Source organism: Symphalangus syndactylus, chromosome 1 (genome assembly GCF_028878055.3).
Source record: "Symphalangus syndactylus isolate Jambi chromosome 1, NHGRI_mSymSyn1-v2.1_pri, whole genome shotgun sequence".
In the NCBI taxonomy this organism is placed as follows: domain Eukaryota; kingdom Metazoa; phylum Chordata; class Mammalia; order Primates; family Hylobatidae; genus Symphalangus; species Symphalangus syndactylus.
In genome coordinates this window covers 147735995-147756139 of record NC_072423.2, presented here as the reverse complement: position 1 = coordinate 147756139, position 20145 = coordinate 147735995, and the positions used below count along the sequence as shown (strand labels likewise).

General features: G+C 37.5%; 2 protein-coding genes across 2 annotated transcripts in view; one reads left to right on the top strand and one right to left on the bottom strand.

Moving 5' to 3' along the window:
• The window catches only part of DLC1 (DLC1 Rho GTPase activating protein), a 530175-nt gene that overhangs the window by 484562 nt on the left and 25468 nt on the right, over nt 1–20145 (bottom strand). The gene's annotated exons all lie outside the window — the stretch shown is intronic.
• Nucleotides 7979–9396, top strand: C1H8orf48 (chromosome 1 C8orf48 homolog). The gene has a single exon (XM_055287901.2). The coding sequence runs from the start codon at nt 8102–8104 to the stop codon at nt 9059–9061; it is 960 nt and encodes a 319-aa protein (XP_055143876.2). The 5' UTR covers nt 7979–8101; the 3' UTR covers nt 9062–9396.

Genomic DNA, 20145 nt, shown 5'->3' with positions numbered 1-20145 from the left:
TTGTTGAATTGATCCCTTTACCATTATGTAATGGCCTTCTTTGTCTCTTTTGATCTTTGTTGGTTTAAAGTCTATTTTATCAGAGGCTAGGATTGCAACCCCTGCCTTTTTGTGTTTTCCATTTGCTTGGTAGATCTTCCTCCATCCCTGTATTTTGAGTCTATGTGTGTCTCTGAATGTGAGATGGGATTCCTGAATACAGCACACTGATGGGTCTTGACTCCTTATCCAATTTGCCAGTCTGTGTCTTTTAATTGGAGCATTTAGCCCATTTACATTTAAATTTAATATTGTTATGTGTGAATGTGATCCTGTCATTATGATGTTAGTTGGTTATTTTGCTCGTTAGTTGATACAGTTGCTTCCTAGCCTCGATGGTCTTTACAATTTGGCATGTTTTTGCAGTGGTTAGTACCAGTTGTTCCTTTCCATGTTTAGGGCTTCCTTCAGGAGCTCTTTTAGGGCAGGCCTGGTGGTGACAAAATCACTCAGCGTTTGCTTGTCTGTAAAGTATTTTATTTCTCCTTGACTTATGAAGCTTAATTTGGCTGGATATGAGATTCTGGGTTGAAAATTCTTTTCTTTAAGAATGTTGAATATGGGCCCCCACTCTCTTCTGGCTTGTAGAGTTTCTGCCGAGAGATCAGCTGTTAGTCTGATGGGCTTCCCTTTGTGGGTAACCCGACCTTTCTCTCTGGCCGCCCTTAACATTTTTTCCTTCATTTCAACTTTGGTGAATCTGACAATTATGTGTCTTGGAGTTGCTCTTCTCGAGGAGTATCTTTGTGGCATTCTCCAACAAGAAGAGCTAACTATCCTAAATATATATGCACCCAACACAGGAGCACCCAGATTCATAAAGCAAGTCCTGAGTGATCTACAAAGAGACTTAAACTCCCACACAATAATAATGGGAGATTTTAACACCCCACTGTCAACATTAGACAGATCAACGAGACAGAAAGTTAACAAGGATACCCAGGAATTGAACTCAGCTCTGCACCAAGCAGACCTCATAGACATGTACAGAACTCTCCACCCCAAGTCAACAGAATATACATTTTTTTCAGCACCACACCATACATAACGAAATGAAGGCAGTAATAAAGATGTTCTTTGAAACCAACGAGAACAAAGACACGACATACCAGAATCTCTGGGACACATTCAAAGCAGTGTGTGAGGGAAATTTATAGCACTAAATGCCCACAAGAGAAAGCAGGAAAGATCCAAAATTGACACCCTAACATCACAATTAAAAGAACTAGAAAAGCAAGAGCAAACACATTCAAAAGCTAGCAGAAGGCAAGAAATAACTAAAATCAGAGCAGAACTGAAGGAAATAGAGACACAAAAAACCCTTCAAAAAATTAATGAATCCAGGAGCTGGTTTTTTGAAAAGATCAACAAAATTGATAGACCGCTAGCAAGACTAATGAAGAAGAACAGAGAGAAGAATCAAATAGACGCAATAAAAAATGAAAAAGGGGATATCACCACCGATCCCACAGAAATACAATCTACCATCAGAGAATACTACAAACACTTCTACGCAAATAAACTAGAAAATCTAGAAGAAATGGATAAATTCCTCGACAAATACACCCTCCCAAGACTAAACCAGGAAGAAGTTGAATCTCTGAATAGACCAATAACAGGCTCTGAAATTGTGGCAATAATCAATAGCTTACCAACCAAAAAGAGTCCAGGACCTGATGGATTCACAGCCGAATTCTACCAGAGGTACAAGGAGGAACTGGTACCATTCCTTCTGAAACTATTCCAATCCATAGAAAAAGAGGGAATCCTCCCTAACACATTTTATGAGGCCAGCATCCTCCTGATACCAAAGCCTGGCAAAGACACAACCAAAAAAGAGAATTTCAGACCAATATCCTTGATGAACATTGATGCAAAAATCCTCAATAAAATACTGGCAAACCGAATCCATCAGCACATCAGAGACCGTGAAGACAGTCATCTACCAGTCAAGGACAGAGGCCTGGAACAGATCCTGTCCTCACAATCCTCAGAAGGAAACAACCCTACAGATGCCTTGATTTCAGTGATAATATCCTTTACAAAAAGATCACTGAGATTATATATATTTTTTAATTAAAAAATTGTTGGTTAAAATGGGGACATTTGGAATGTCTAGGCTCAAACTCTGTGTGCTAGTTCATATTTCAACAGCTACACAAAAATCAATTTGTCTAACATTTAGATAAATATTGTATGTTTAAAGTGTTTTTCATTGTTTTTTTTTTTTTTTTTGAGACAGAAATATTGCTCTGTCTGTCACCCAGGCTGGAGGGCACTGGTGCAATCAAAGCTCACTGCAGCCTTGTACTTCGGACCAGCAATCCTCCTGCCTCAGCCTCCTCAGTAGCTAGGACTAGACGTGCACACCTGGCTAAGCAACTACAGCTATGCAACTACAGCCACACCTGGTGCAACTACAGCCACACCTGGCTAAGTTTTTCATTTTGTAGAAACAAGTCTGGGAAGGGGTCTTGCTGTGTTGCCCAGGCTGGTCTTGAACTCCTATTCTTAAAGATCCTCCTGCTTCATACTCCTAAAATAGAAATTATTTAAAAATGAAAACCCACTACATGTGCAGGATTTAATTTTGGTTAAACTTACTTTTTTTAATGCAAAACTGGGTAAAGTGAATAATATTCTGGCAATATTGAAGGAACATAGATGGCAAATTTATTTAAAATCTTTAATTGGAAAGTTTGTTCTTTATTAATTTATTTCTTCATCTGTCTATTTGTTTACCTGCTTACCTACATACCAGAGCTTTGCCATAATAGCAGTTTATAGCACAATTTTATATCATGCAGGTAATTCTGACTGCTTGAATTTTTAAGTTCAAAACATTTCAGAACTATGATAAATTGTATATATGTTTCATAAATCCAAGACAAAGATAAATATCCAATTTGAAAAATGGGTAAGGTTATTAACTCTACTACTAATTCAAAATGTGTTGGAGGTATTAGTCAAAGAAATTAGATATCAAAGACAAAGCAATTACTGACATAAAAATTAGAAAGCAAGAGGCTGTCTTAACTTATTGATAAAATGATTATATATTTGGAAAACCATAGGAAAAAAATCAATGGAAAAAGTACTAGAGACAGGAGTTATAGGTAGGCTGAGGGTGTGCCAACAAAGGAGATGAAACGGGATTCTGCACCTTGATTTTGGTGGTGGTTACAGAACCTATATATGTGTTAAAATTCACAGAGCTCTACACTAAAAGAAATAATTGGGTCAATTTAAATAAAAAATAACTTTAACAAAATAAAATAAAAGCTAGTGTAAACAATCCAAGGGCAAGGAGGAAAAAGTTTGATAAATTTGATATATGAGAGAAAAATCAAGCTTTTACATGGCAAAACACAGCATAGACAAATAGACAAACTGAGAAGAGCCATTTGGAAACAAGTCACAGACAAATAAATAATATTTCCAACATATGAAGTGATTCTTGAGAATTGAAAAGAAAAAAACACAATTTATATAAAAATAGGTAAAAGAATATACGGTACACATAAAAAGAAATGTACGTGGCCCTTGTACACATGAAATGGTGTTCATTCTTACTGCTGATAAGAAGAATTCAATTTAAAATTACGCTGAGATATCATTTCTTATCCTTTAGATTGGCAAGAACCCATACGTTTGAGAACATACCCTGCTGGCCAGGCTTTTGGGAACAGATGCTCCCATACATTGCTGGCAGAAATGTAATATGTGTACCACCTATGGAGGGGGATTTGGAAGTAAGTAGAAAACTACATATGTCTTCATCTTTTGATATAGTAATTTCACTCCTAAAATTCATCTTGAAAATATATCTCCACAGATACAAAGCAAATTTTGATTTCTTATAATAGCAAAATGCCCATCAAAATGTGTGAATAAAATGCATTACATTTCTACAATGAAATACTATGCATCTTAGAAGCAAATGAGAATGATGTCTATATGCTGTTGTAAAGTGGTATCTAGAATATATTTTTAAGAAAAAAAGACAAATGCTATAAAGCAATGTGTAGAGTATGTCAATTTGTTTTTATAAGAAAAGAGGAAGACATATGTATAACAGACGTATTTACATTTTCAAAACATTTTTGAAAGATAAATCAAAAACTCTAAAATTATGATTATCTATAGGGAATGTAATGGCAAGAACAGAGAAGAAAACTAAACTTCTCTTCCTGCTCCTTTTTACTTTTTCATTTTTAAAAATTATTTGTACTTTGGAACTGTTAGGAAGTAAAACCTTTGAGGACTACATTAGCCAAGTGCAGTCAGTGGACCTTGTTTGGATCCTGATTGTAACACTTCAACATGGAAAAAGCCATTCTTGAGGCAGTCAGATAAATTTGAACACAGAATAATTATTAGATGATGTTAAGGATTTATCGTTATGTGCTAGATGTGATCATAATGTGGCTGTTTTTAAAAAGGCCTAACTTGTAAGAGATACAAAACGAAGTATTTATGGACAAAATAACATTATATCGTAGAAAAAATGATGTACAGAAACTATAAATTAAAATAATTTTTTAAAAATCATGAGTGATGTAAGATTCTTTCCTCCAGAAAGAATCAGCTCCTCACAGAGAGATTCCTGGCATCTTTAACTTAGTCTGTTAGGAGAAGAGCTAAACATTTCATCTTGCTTGATTCACAGAACCTTGCACAGTGGCACTTGCAAAATTGGTGTAAAGGGTAGAATATTTTTGAAGGATCTGTCAATTTAATCTATATAGGAGAAACAGATCTCAAAAGCATTAAAAATGTGCATACATTTTGACCCACGAATTATGACTTCTGGAATTTATCCTAAACTTATAGCTACAAATGTATATAAAGATTTAGCTAAAGGAATAATTTTTCATAGCAAAAAACTAGAAATACCTTGTATCTGAATGTACTTGTTAAATGAATCAAATAATGCAAAACCACCTTTAAAATTATGTTGAAAATAATTTTTACAATGAATGGAAAGGTTCATTTTATTACTAACTGGAAAAAACTGTTCATAAAACCAAAATTCAATATAATCTAGATTTTAATTAAGAAATTCAAGAAAAATATTACAACACTTTATCGATGTTGATAGTAATTATCTCTGGGAAGTCAGAATATAGGTAGCTTTTGCTTAAAATCAGTATTTGTGGCTTATCATTTTCTTTTTTGAAAATCTGCAGTAAACCTATATTATTACTTTTGCAAAAATTAGCTATTAAAGTAGAATGCAGCTATTCACAAGGCAATTAATGAATTTCAGAAAAAATGATAATAACACCAAAGATGCAGAAAACAGAATAGAAAGATTGAGATAATTGTGAGGTAAAAACATTTTAAAGATAAAGAACAACCATTGAACCACAAAAAAATTAAACAACTATAAATAAAATCATTTTTCATCTTGAGTGATACAAAATTGTTTTCCTCACAAAAATGGCCCTTACAGTGAGATTCTTGTCACATTCAACTGAGTCCCCTAGGAGAACAGCTAAACATTTCATCTTGCTGGATCTACAGAACCAAGCACAGCGTTACTTGACAAGTTGATGTAAAGGGTAGACTATTTTTGAAGGCTCTGTCATCACAGTCTCTCTTATGCTTAAACTAGATTCCCACTTTGTACCCTGCACACCACTCGGAAGAGGTACCTGCCAAATGCCAACTCATCAAGGAAACGGTTATGATATCTGGGAGGAGAATTGCTTGCCAGAGTGACAGATGCTGAAAGCTTGCTTTTCTCCCTCCATAGGAAAGGAAAGCAAGAGAGAAGGGGAATCACGAATTTGTTTTGACTTCTTCTTCCTGGGGTTGGCCTTATAGCTGCAAAGCATTCTTGATCATTAAGGAAAAAGCTGGAAGAAGAGCCTTGGCTCCCCCCTGCTCTCCGGTAGAAACTACGAAGAAGAGAAAGCAACTAGCAGAACAGTAACAGGAGGGGCATAGTAAGGTTAGGCCAACAGAGCCTGATTTGACTCTCTCTTCTATTCCTCATATCTCCCAATCCCCACCACAAGTAGTCTTCAGCCACAGCTTGGTCCCTAAAGGATTTTGACATTCTCAACAGCCCCTGAAAGACGGCAAGAAGCTTAGGATCTCCAAAGGAAAACTATTACTCTTCATATTTGTTTCAAATTGATAAATATAGTACTGTTGAGGTACTTTCTTCCTTAGATAACACACTTACTAGAATGTGAAACTGTCCACTGGGTCATGCTGAATATTACAAGGAAATTAATTACAGAATTTCCCACCCAAATATATCTCCTTCTAGGATAAAGTTATTTTTAAAAATCAAGAGAAATTGAAGACACTATTATAAAAAAGACAGATTACCCCAGACATTTGGCATGTTAGAAGACACAGATAGATTTTATTTTAAGTATAGCTCCCTTGTTCAATGTTATGGATAAAATATAGATAAAACATGAATAGTGTGTAAATGTGAATGTGTAAATATTCAGAGAATGAGGCAGAGATTTGAAATAATAAATAATGAAAATATTGAGCCCTACTGGAAATTACTTGGAATTACTCACAAATTATATGCTACCTCTTTTTTAAAGACTACCATTATATGATAAAATAAAATTTGGGTTGAATAAATGAAGTTGGAGTCTCCTTATCTTCAATAGAAAGCTGGCTCATATACTTGAGAGATGCTTTTTAAATATTTGACTTTCACTTTTTGCCAAAATGAACATTTGGGGAATATATCTGGCCAGACCTGAATAACACCCCCCAATCCCCAACAAACACAGGAAGAAAGAGAGAGAGACAAAACTCAGAAAGAAGGGTGTCTAGGGTCTTAAAATTATCCTAGACATTGACTAAGACCTAGACTCAAGAACTATTATGACCTAGGAAAAGTCCATGTCTAGAGTTAACATTTTATAATTTCTCATGATAATTAATAAAACTCTACTGTGTTTTTAAAATAAACCCATTAATAAAAAATATATCCTGAGTAATAGCCTAAGTTTGGAGATTCCGTTAGAAAAAAGGTTAGATTTCCCTGAGCTGATAGTACTTATTTCCCCAAATCCTCTGGGCTTGTGTAAGGTAAGATTTATTTGTTCCACAGCCATTCACTCAACAGAGATTTCTTGAACACCTGCTATGTGTCTGCTGCTTGCTGGGCACATACTAGTCGGCAACACCGAGATGACTTCTGCCTTCAGCCTTCATAATCAGATACTCATACAATCACATATTTGAACATTATTTAAAAAAAAAAAATGCTGGAAAGAGTTTAGGGCAGGGGTGAGTATTAAGCCCTTCCTGAGGAAATGGGACTCGGAGGAGGAGAAATTAACCATATTAAGAGTGAGGACCGGCGTGGATATGCCACTCAGAGGGGACCTGTATGGACAAAAGGCCAGAGAAACTGATTTGGAAAATTCAGGTCGTCCCCCGCCCCTGCTCCCCACCCCCCGACCCCGCCCAAACTTCGAGGTCGTCAGAATGCTGGAGCACAGAACACTACTTCTTACAGAATGGTTTCTGTATTTTGACTTTTCCCCAAAGACATGGTTTATAAGGAGGTGTCTCTTGGCTGTAAACACTGCAGACAAGTTTTTGCTTGTGCATCTTGTCCGGCGCGTTTTGCTTGATTTTTAAATCTAGATGCATTTAGGCGGGCGTACACGTTCGGATTTGTCACAGGCCACCTAACTCTATTGGTCTCACACACGTGTGCCACCTGTCTGACCCCTGGGAAACACAGTTTGCAAGGTTTTCCCTTGACTACTCGACTTTAGCACCAAAGAGAAGCAGGAGTGCAGAAGAAAGGGCAAAATCGCCAACCCAGTGCAAGCAGCGCAGGCGCAGTGGGCGCTGGGGAGCGCAGAAGAAAAGGCGGGACGCCGCACGGTGGCCAGTCACTGCGCATGAGCGGGCCGCGTTGCCAAGGCAGCTGGGAAGGCGTCTCCGGAAGATGAGCTCCGCAGAGCTGATGGCATTGAGATCCATTCCCGGAGGGGTCAGCTCCTACCGGGTTCCTGAGCCAGTCTTAACCTGGGCAAAGAAGATGAGGAGCCGAGCCTGATGCATTGTGATGGCCATCTGCCCAGAAATGGCCCAAACGGACAAAAGTGCTCTGGCAAACCTTTCTGATGAGACTGAGACTTTGAAGAACTTTACTGGTGAGGTACAGACTTCCAGCTCATTCAGCTCCTCTGGAGGACGGCAGTCCTCGCCCCTGACCTCTGGGAGCAAACTGGAGAGGGAAAAGCAGACTCCAAGCTTGGAACAAGGAGACACACAATCTGAGCTTTTGGACTACAAAAATTATGAAAAGAAGTTGAGTAAAAAATGGATGAACTACCTCAAGCGCAAAGACTCTAACTTTGAACGGCAGCAACCAGACACCAAACTTCAAACAGAAATCGCTTCGGTATCCGATGAAGAATTGAATGCCCTGCAGTCTTATTGCACCCTGAAGATAAATTTGATTCATCGTAGAGGGGATTCTAAGAAGAAGACGAGCAGCAGACATAAAAAGCTGCGTCTTGGATTGGATGCAGAGGCTTCAGAGAGAGATGTCTTAAGTGGAACTGTACCCGATGAACTTTTGAACAGAATCTACTTTAAAAACATGAGGACAACGCCAAAACAGGAAGCAGCAGCTAAGCAACACATATCTTCTCAGTGTCCCGATTGTAACAGGAAAAGAGCGGAGCTGGCCCTGTCTGCCTTTCTGAAACAAAAGAAGACTTTACTGGAGTCATTTCTACTCCAAGAGAAAATAGATGAACATCTTCATACCAAAGACTTTCTCACCCGTATTGGAGAAGCACATCAAGACTTTCCCAGGCTTTCAGATGACCCTAGAATAATCTGGAAAAGACTGACTGAGAAAAGTCATATCAGATATTCTGGTTTTGAAAGATCAGAGACAGAGCAGAAGATGCGGCGAGATGGAAATAGTGCTTGTCATTTACCCTTTTCTCTGCCACTTCTCAAGCGACTTACTCTAATCAAACCAGAGCTGGTGATTGTTAATGCTAATATGTAATGTGGATAGATGTCTTTGTTGTGTATTTGAGTAATTACCATAATTTCTACAGGCACTTGGGAAGCTAACTTAAGACTTTACTATGCTTCCTTCACAGATTTGAGGACTAAGAACTTTCACTTTTTTTTCTGTTATAGAAGGCACTGTTGTAGTTGGAATAGTTACAGAAACTTTTACAAAAATCCAAGAGAACTATGTTGGTAGTTTGGGCCAGGATGTTGATGGTACAGAAGCAAAGTAGTATGGGGATGTAAGAGAAACTTAAAAAGTAATAACTGTCTTTGGCGATCAAATGGCTATGGGGAATTAATAAATAGTAGATGTTTGAAATGTTATTAAGGCTCTGACTTGTGCGCCCGGATGAATGATCATTAATTTCATTAAGATAGGAACACCAGAAGAGGACTGTGTTTGATGGGACTGATGAAGAGTATGATTATTTGGACACATGAGATGCATTTGGGACGTATACATTGACAGTTTGAGGAAACATTTGATTATTTGTTTTTGCACTTCAGAGAAAAGGTACAGCCTAGAGGTGCAAAATAAGTTGGGGTAGCGCTGGGGGAAGGGTGGAGATCAATGGCATATAGCTGGAAATTGAAGCCATAGATTGTCAAGCTTTTTTGGAAGCGACTAGAATAAGAAGAGAAGCAGGGTTGATACCAACTCTTGAGAAATGCCAATTAATGGCTAAGTAGAGGAAAATAAACCTGCAGAAAAGGTTGTGAAAAAAATTATCAAGTGGATCAAGGAAATCAGGAATGTATAGTGTCATAGATGCTAAGGAATGAATATTTAAAGAAGGATAGTTATCTAACCACATCAATCAACAGAGAGGCCATGTAAAGACTATTTAGTCATGTATTGGGCACTGCTGACCCTAGGAAAAGCCATTTCACTTATACAGATGGGGTAGACAAAGTAGATTGAGTAAAAATGTAAGTAAATAATGAATGGATATAGAGTACTCCTTGAAAAATTTAGCTGTAGGGGGAAAAAGACATAAAGCTGGGGGTAGGTGTTGAGTTTTGAGGGAAGAACGCTTGAACAAATTATCTAGATAGCCATTTTGGTCATGAAGACTTCATGAAACTTCTGTTGTTCATCCAAATTTATGTAATGAGGAAACAGTATTATTCCCCAAGGAATACCATGACATTTTGAAAACACATTTATGGAGAAAAACGTTAGATGGCATTCTGAGAAGCCATTTATTATCTATTTCCTCTATAAAAAGATAAAACCATAGAATTAGTGGCATTACCTGGAGTTCACTTTTCTGCATGTCTAACACCTAAATTATCTCAGTGAAAAAGAAATTTGTTTGCAAAAATCAGCACAGAAGAGTTTTAGTATTGTACTTCAGTATTACTCTTTGAGTTAAGACATTCATTTATGTGTAAAGATACTATTTTTTCCCCATAAAATTTAGCATATTTCCTCTTAGTAAGTCATTCTAAATGGAAAATAACCATTACCATTTTCATAATAACCTTTTATTTGAAATCCATACTATGTCATGCTTTATCTTTGACATCTCAACATATTCATGTTTTACATAATCAAAATTCTGAATAATTTTCCCTTTAGAATTCCACCATTAAAGGTCATGCTCCACCCTTTTAGTCAACCAGGCTAGAAATCTGAGTCATCTTTTGTTCTTCCTTTTTCTTTTTTCAACTCCACCCCAAGCTAACTATTTTTCAGCAAGACTTTCAGCATACAGTTCCCAAATGTCAGCATACAGTTCTCAGAATTATTATTTTTTTAAATTTCTTACTTATTTATTATTGACACAGGGTCTGGCTCTATCACCCAGGCTGGAATGCAGTGGTGCAATTACTGCTCACTGTAGCCTCGACCTATAGGATTCAGGTGATCCTCTCCCCTCAGCCTCCCCAGCAGCGGGGACTACAGGTGCATGCCACCACGCCTGGCTAAATTTTTTTATTTGTATTTTCAGCAGAGAAGTTTTGCTATGTTGCCCAGACCGGTCTGGAACTCCTGAGCTCAAGCAATCCTCCTGTCTCAGCCTTCCCAAGTGCTGGGATTGCAGGCATAAGCCACCGTGCCCAGCATCCCAGAATTATTTTTCTAACACACAAATCTGTTCAAGTAATTCTGTTGATTTAAAACAAAACAAAACTCTAAGTCGTTTATCTCTGCTATGGAAATATTTCAAACTAATTAAGGTCACATAGTGATTGTTTAACATCTGGCCCAACTTTACCTTTCTGTTCTCATGTAATCCCTCCCCCCTATATTCAAGCCTCTCTACAGTACTTTCCTGAGCTCTTTTGTGTCACTATGGTTTCTATGTGCGCATTTGTTTCGCCGAAATTCTCTTAACTTCCCTTTTCACCTGGCATACTCTCCGGCTTCTTCGTCATCTTCCTTCAGCTCTCAAATTTTATTGTCCTATCTTTATGACTTAAAAGTTGAAAGAATATTAGAAAGTTTAGTTTGCAGAGTCTCCCCTCTAACCTGTAACCCTATCCAACCTCATTCTAGACTAACCTACCAGACCCTGTCCTGCCAGGGTTAACTCTTCACTTGCTGGGCCATGGTGCAGACAGGTATCTTGGTATAAGGGCACAGGAGGAGAGAATTCACAGAATCAGGGAGTGGACGTTTCCCCACCAGAAGTATTTCTGTACTTTAAGCAATACAACCTTATTATTGGGTAGGGGCTGAATATTGATGTTACCTATAAATAACCACTTACTTTAATTTCTTATGTATTCTTCCAGTGCTGTTTTATGCAAATACAAACACCAAAGATAGTTTATTATGTGCTCTCTTCAGCACCTTGCTTTTTTTTCCTTTTGTTTTTCTTGGGGTAAAATCTACATAACAGAAATTTGCCACTTGAACCATTATTAATAGTACCATTCAGTAGCGTGACATCCATAATGTTGTGCAACCATCACCACTGTTTTCAGAATTTTTTATCAACTCAAACAGAAACTCTGAACCCGTTCAGCAATAACTCCCTGTTCTCCCCTCCCCCGCCCCCGGTACCTAGTCACCTCGAATGTAGTTTCTATTGCTATAAATTTGCTTATTTGAGATACTTCATATCAGTGGAATCATGCAGTCTTTGTTATTTCGTATCTGGCTTAGTGTCAAGGTTCATCCAAGTTGTAGCATGTATCAGAACCTCATTTTTATAGCTGAGTAATATTCCATTGTATTTATATGTAACGTGTATGTGTATTGGTTTGTCTGCTGAGGGACACTTGCATTGCTTCCACTTTTTAGCTATTGTGCATAATGCTGCTATAAACACTGGCATACAAGTATCTGTTTGCGCACCTGCTTTCAATTCTTTTGGGTCTATACTTAGAAGTAGAATTGCTGGGTCACATGGTAATTCTATGTATAGATTTTTGAGGAAGTGACACATTATTTCTACAGCAGTTGTAGCGTTTTACATTTCCACCAGCAAGCTACAAGGATTCGGATTTCTTCACGTCCTTGCCAACACTTTTTATTTTCCACTTAAAAAGTTATAGCCATTTTGGTAGTTGTGGAGTTGCATCTCATTGTACTTTGACTTACATTTTCCAAATGCCTAATGATGCTAAACACTTTTTCATGTGATTAATGGTCATTTGTGTATCTCATTTAGCAAAATGTCTATTCAAATCCTCTGCCCATTTTTAAATTGAGTTGTCTATTTTATTGAGTTTCAGTATTATTGTTATGATTATGATTTTTTTTTTTTTTTTTGAGATGGAGTCTCACTCTGTCACTCAGGCTGGAGTGCAGCGGCGCGATCTTGCCTCACTGCGAGCTCCGCCTCCCGGGTTGACACCATTCTCCTGCCTCAGCCTCCCGACTAGCTGGGACTGCAGGCACCCAGCACCACGCTTGGCTAATTTTTTGTATTTTTAGTAGAGACAGGGTTTCACCGCGTTAGCCAGGATGGTCTTGATCTGCTGACCTTGTTATCCACCTGCCTTGGTGTCCCAAAGTGCCGGAGGAATTATTTTTGTATTTTGGATAGTAAATTCTTATCAGATATATGATTTGCAAGTATTTTCTCTTGTTCTTTGGGTTTTTCAGTCTCTTGATAGTGTCCTTTTATACACACAAGTTTTTAATTTTCATGAAGTTCAATTTATCTATTTCTTCTTTTGTTGCCTATGCTTTTGGTGTCATATGTAAGAAATCATCACCAAATCTAAGATCATGCAAGTTTGCCCATATACTTTCTTCTAAGAGTTTTATAGTCATACATCTTATAGTTATGTATTTAATCCATTTTGAGTTAGTCTTTTGTTTATGGTGTAAGGGTCTAATTTTATTCTTTTGTATGTGGTGATACAGTCTTTCCCATACCATTGTTGAAGATACTGTTCTTTCCCCCACTGAGTGGTCTTAGCACCCTTGTGAAAAATCGGTTGATCGTAGAAATAAGAGTTTATTTCTGAACTCTACATTCTGTTCCATTGGTCTCTGTGTCTATCCTTACTCCAGTACGATAGTATTTTTATTATTGTGCTTTGAGTAAGTTTTGAAATCATGAAACATGGAATCTCTATCCTTTTTCTTCAGGATTGTTTTGGCTACTCATGGTTCCTTGGGATTCCATATGAATTTTAGAATAGGTTTTTCTATTTCTGTAAAAAATGCCATTGGACTTTTGATAGGGGTTGTATTTAATCTGTATATGTCTTTGGGTAATATTGTCATCTCAACAATATTAAGCATTCCAGTTCATGCACATTGATGTCTTTATGTCTTTTAAAATTTATTTTATCAGTGTTTTGTGATCTTTACCATGTAAGTTTTGTGCCTCCTTAGTTCAATGTATTCGTAAGCATTTTATTCTTTTGGTTGCCATTGTAAATTAAATTTTTTTAAAAAATTCTTTTTGGATTGTTCGTTTCTAGTGTATAAACATACAGTTGATTTTTGCGTGCTGATTTTGCATCCTGCAACTTTGCTGAATTCATTTATTAGCTCTAACAATTAAAAGAAACACATTCTTTAGTGTTTTCTAGGTATAAAAGTGTATCTACAACAGAGATGATTTTATGTGTTCCTTTCCAATTTGGATGCCTTTTTACTTTGCAGACTTGCCCTGGCTATCACTTCCAGTGCCATATTGAATAGAAGGTGTGAAGGTGGAATCTTTGTTTTGTTCCTGATCTTAGGGAAGAGCTTGCAGTCTTTCACCATTGGGAATGATTTTACTTATGGGTTTTCATATATGGCATTTTCACGTTGGGAAAGTTCTCTGTAATTCTTAGTTTATTGAATGTTTGTATCATAAAAGTGTTTGGTATTTTGTCAGTTTTTTCCTGCATCCATTGAAATAGTCTTGTAGTTTGGCATATGCTTAAATCCAACATTTGTGCTCACAACCTCACCCTTGCACTCATGATCTTTAAGCACTTACTAATCAGAATTGAAGTCAGTAGTCTGCTCTATGACATTAATATAAAATTTACATATGACATTAATGTACAAGTTTGTTTTATGACACTTGTGGCTTAATTAATTTACTTTTCCCTCTTACTTGTGAGCAACTCAAGTGTAGAGACTCCCTCCATCATTCATCATATCCTTGGTGTTTAGCACAGCGTCCCACACGTGATGGTGCTCTACAAAAGTTTCATGGATAAAAAAGAAGTGCTTCCAAACAGTGAAACTGAAAGTATCTTCTCCACCAAAAGAAGAAAATAATCTTCTAGAACACTGTTATCTGTCAGTGTTCTGAGTAGCTGTTTTCTGTAATTTTACTCTTACCTCTCCAGGGGTTGCATTCCCTTTCAGCATGTATATATACACATTATTTTCCTCAGTGGCAAATTAGCGTAAAGCTTTTTGATGAGAGATCCTTCCAGGAGCTATGTATTTTTCACTTTAAACAATTAATATAAAAACATATTTCTAGGCAATACACAGTTTCAAGTAGAAAGTTATCTGTTATTAATTTTAGACATATTTGATGACTATGTGAAATTTTGAAATGGGATAAAAATTCTTAATGCTCAAACTTAATATATATTTTTTGCCCTTGAATGTATTCCAAGGGGGTTGGATATCTTTTCTCCAAACACTTTACAGCTGCACCCAAGAGATTCTAATACAGGTGAAATAGAAAGTTCATCAGATGAGGTGCTAAGAAGCCACATATTTTCCTAATTGTTGCCACAACACTAAAAATATGTCTAGCCACTTAGTACATAATTATACAAATGTATAATTTATACGATTATAATATATAAATCATACAAATATTTATTTCGTGTTTTGTACTCTAGATTTATTATCAAATAGACTAAAATTCTGTGCCTAAAAACAAATCTGTTTATTGAACAGCATTATAGTAATGAAACTCTTGAAACAGAAGTAAGCAATGATGCCAGACTGAGAGAAAAGTAAGCCCAATCCTGAACATCTGAGTCATTCGAATTCCACTCTCAGAACTGTTTAGGAATGTTTGGGACACCCAGCTTAGAATACCTCCAGTTTTAAACATGTTAGTTTATTTCATGATGAAGCCTAGCATAATAACTTAGCTCATTCTGCAGCAGGGTAGTAAACAGGTTGAAAAGAAGTAGGGCTTGTGACTAGGTGTCAGCTCTCCCTCAATTTTGCCTGAAAGTGACAGATGAAAAATAAATACACAAATAGTTAATTTGAGAAACACAAAACGAAAACATAGTTGAATTTCTATTCTCGGTTGATAATTACCCTTTGGAATAGAGAATTCAGAAATTTGCCAACTTGCAGTCAACTCAAATTACAGTGAAAATTGCAAACTTCCATCAAAGTGTCTTATGCGATCATAAGGCCTGATTTTGATGAGCCTACTGTTTGTTAAGGTATTAAATGTTTAGGAGAAAATTTATTGTAGTCTTCCCACTAAAAATTTGCTCTGGATGTCAGGCCTGGTGGTGCCATATATGCAGCGAGAGAGTATGAAGATTTCTTTACTCACATAATGAGGGTTAGGAGGGAGGTAGGAGGGGCAGTCTTTTAAGCAGATCTGAAAATGGCTTGAAGGTGAGGAAAGAGACGAGCATGGCTTTTATTGTAATTAGGGGGTGGGGCTGAGGGGAGGATTCCCACATCTGGGCTGGGGCTTGGCTGTTTTGAATGTCCTGTCACAGCAAATGAGGGAGCATATGGGCTTTCTTATCAGCTAGCACAGATATGGGGCAGAAGAGTGGGGCTTGAAAGCTTTCACCTGTTAAACATTAAAAAAATGCAGTCCTAATTTTTATTACGATTTATCCCTGACGCTTGACTGGTGACTGAAATACATCATGTTTCATTTAATTAAATTTTAGCTTCAGTGTACCATAATAGTGTTCTCTCAGGCCTGTCACCTGAAACTGGTAAGGGCAGTGAAAGTTCACTGAACACCTTGTTTGAGAGCCCAGCATTGTGTATTTTGAGAAGTAAAATGAGTGCCTTGGTCATTATGAACAATACCTGGAATTCTGAAGGATATAAAGGAAGACTTTGTATTGTGGCTTTAGTATGCACTGAAACATGTGTAACTTTAACATATTTTGAGTATCTATGTGGCAAGGGATTCCCACAGTTGTTTTCCTCAATGGAGCAAATCTTGGATAACTAGTTTTTGCTGCCATTGGCAGAACCAGAGGGCTAGACCATTGGCAATGGCCTGTAAAAGTGCATAGATGGAGCCAATTGTTTCCCAAATTTAGTGCCTAAAGTTCAGCTACATATATTGGCCCTTGGATCCCACTATTTATCAAGGATGTCTGGATTAAGGGATGAAAAGCAGCAGCTCCTCAGTAAGACATATCATGTATAGTTTTAATACTCTACATAAAGTTTAGTAACCCCCATTGCTGTTCATTCATTAAATCCCAAGGGATTCCCAAGCAGGTAAGGGGTTTGAAGGTTTGAGAAGAGATTGCTGAAGCCTCTACAGTGAAGGATTTTTCTGGGGCAGGGAGAGGGATCACCAATGGGAGTGACTATTGTATTGCAATTTGACCAGATTCTAGAGTTCTTTGGTTTAGAAGACACAATTCCAGGAGGAACAATTTGCAACAGCATAAATAGGCATCAGTAAAATTTATAATGAGAATGTAGATATCAAAATATATAAAAAATGTAAACATAGAAATATGTTACCTCCAGATCCTGAAACGTTCTAAAAGTTGAACTTCTTTTAACATTATGGATTCTGAGAGAGTCTACTGCTATTTCTTACAGATACAGAAGTCCTCAGACTACCCAATAATTTTCACGAATTTATCTGGTGTGCAGGGCCTTGTGCTATGTGCAGAGAAATGCCTATCTTCTTTCTGGGAGCATTTGCATGTCCTCAGTGAGTGTGTCAAATGACTCTCCCCAGTGGAGGGTATGATCAGTAAAGTGCTGTGTCTGTGCTGCTGGAGAAAGTCGGATGTGGTTAAAGCCTGGGCTGCAAGAACTTGTGTGCAAGGATAGAGCTGTGCAAGTGCCCAGTGAGTAGCTTGGTAAAGACATATTGTGTCCCTTTGAAGGTGAAGGCCAAGTGTGGCTGTTGAAAAAGGCACTCAACAGAGGAACATACTAGTAATGTCTCTGACTGCAAAGTGCTTACCACTGGCTGATTGGATGGAATCTACTGACTCTATATTGGGCTTAGGGGCCTTCAGGGATGGGACGATGGCATTAAGGTTGTGGTAATACAGCATGGGGCACCACTAATTCTTGCTAGGTTTAAGAACAGTCCAAACTGTGCTGTTATTTGAGAAACAGTGGGGATAAACATCTTCCGACATTGGACTTTATAATAGATTTCGCTCCTCGAAGACTGTGCTTTAATTTATGTCAGGTTGTAGTAACTATTTTAGCTGGACAGTATGGAGGGAGGTCTATAGAGCCCCAACTTACCAAGCCTATTATACATGACAAGGACTCCATCTAATTACAGCTTATTATGCGATGGGTCAGTGTCCGTGTCCACAGAGCATGTTTTAGAGTAATGGGTTCTATGATTGTGAAGAATTTGGGCAATGTATTTTTTGCAGTGGTTATGGTGAGGCATTTCTCTTTTATGTTCAATAATTCTCTTCAGATTTTAGGTACATCTTGGTTAAATTTAATGGGATCCTTGAGTATAACCGTAATTTTAATTCAGTATTAATCAGTGTCATAAAATTTTGCCAATTGTTCCATCTCAGTAGATGCTAAATTAATTTGGAACCTACATTGTATAGGGGAAAAACAAATACTTTTATGTTTTTGTTATATCAATTATTTGAATAAATTTTTCATTCCTGATTGAGTCAAATTATGACCACTGTTTTGGGTTTTTGTTGCCTCCTTTGTATCTAGGATTTATGTATGTGTGTATTTGGTTATAGGATATCGTTTGTTGGGAGAGTTATATTTGCCCTGCTCATATTTTTAAGCTTCTTCCTGTTAGAGAGTCTCAAATTATTATCTTTGAGGTTAGGGGCTTCACCCATAACAATTGTTGCTTTATTGAATTTAAGGATGCTAGTTGATTAAAATTAATTCCTTGGATGTGCCACAGGAGGTGGGGACACAGAGGTGGAAGCATCAGTGTTTATTCCTGTAATACTGAGGATCAGGTTCTATAGAAATAGTAAAAAAAAAAAAAAAAAAAAAAAAAAAAAAAAAAAAACAACACAGTGTAACTCCTACTTTCACACACTCAACAATTTGTTTTTTAAAAATTAGTTTGCATTCCTTTGTGCGTCCAGTGAACCAACTCCCTGGGAGTTGGCTCCGTCTCTCAAATTCATTGGTCACTTTGACCTTCAGTAACTCGGCACAGCTGCTGCTCCCTACCAAGGATAACCACATGGCCACCCAGGAATCAATGGCTTCCCCTTTCTCTAATCAAAGGCTATGCTTTTTCATCCCAAGCCACATGTTTCAGTGAGTCAGAGCCATTGCAGCAAATCTCACTTCACTGACACCAATTCTGAAGGAAAAAACAAACTGTGTTTTCCTACTCTCTTACTCAGTCACTTAACACTTATGACACCATATGTATGGGGTTTTCCCTGCTACACCAAGTAATTCTGCAGTGGATACAAACTGGGTGTCCTAGAATTCATTCAATTCGGACATATCTACCTGAAGTAAAGTCAGATCCTACAGGTTAAGAGCTCAGTCCTACAAGGCTGCCCCCACTGCAGATTCCTATAGCAGGTAATATTAATAGGTTGTCACCTATACTTCTGAATGACCTGCTATAAATCCAGGGTTCCCAGGACCCTCTCCTCAGGTTCAATTAATTTGTTAGAGCAGCTCACAGAGCTTAGAGATGTGTATTTGCTGGTTTATTATAAAGGATGTTACAAAAGATACAGATGAAGAGATGCATAGGGTAAGGTGTGGGGGAAGGAGTGTGGAGCTTCCATGCCCTCTCCAGGTGTACCACCCTCCAGGTACACCCATGTATTCAACAACCCAAAAGCCCTCCAAACCCTGTCCTTTAGGTTTTCTGTGGAGACTTCACACGTAGTCATGATTAAGTAAATCACTGGCCATTGGTGACTGACTCGACCTTCGGCCCTACTCCCCTCCCCAGAGGTTGAGGGGGTGGGGCTGAAAGTTCCAAACTTTTATTACAGCTTGGTTCCTCTGGCAACCAGCCCCCATTCTGAAACCCAGAAGGAGTCGCTGCAGTAGAACAAAAGAGACTTCTGTTGCCTAGGACATTTTAAGGGATTTAGGAGCTCTGTGCCAGGCTCTCCTATCACTCATTAAATTACAATGGTCTTAGGAGCTTTGTGCCAGAAACCAGGGGTCCAAGAACAAATATTAGAACAAAAGAGTCTCCTAGCACTACCATGTAAAAGGTGTAAGGAGATCTATTTGAGGAACTGGGAGCATATATATATATATATATATATATATATATATATGTATATGTATATATACATACACACACATATATATACCTGGGCTTAAAGTCAGATCCCACAGGTCTGACTTTATATGTATATATAAAATATATTTAATGTATTATATTTTATATTATATTTTTATAATATATTTAATACATGTATCTTATTATATCACAATATTAGGGATTATTTTGGGGCAATAGTGGCTTAGGTAGC

Coding starts and splice junctions, on each gene's coding strand:
- C1H8orf48 (XM_055287901.2), top strand. CDS start 8,102: ATGGCCATCTGCCCAGAAATGGCCCAAACGGACAAAAGTGCTCTGGCA.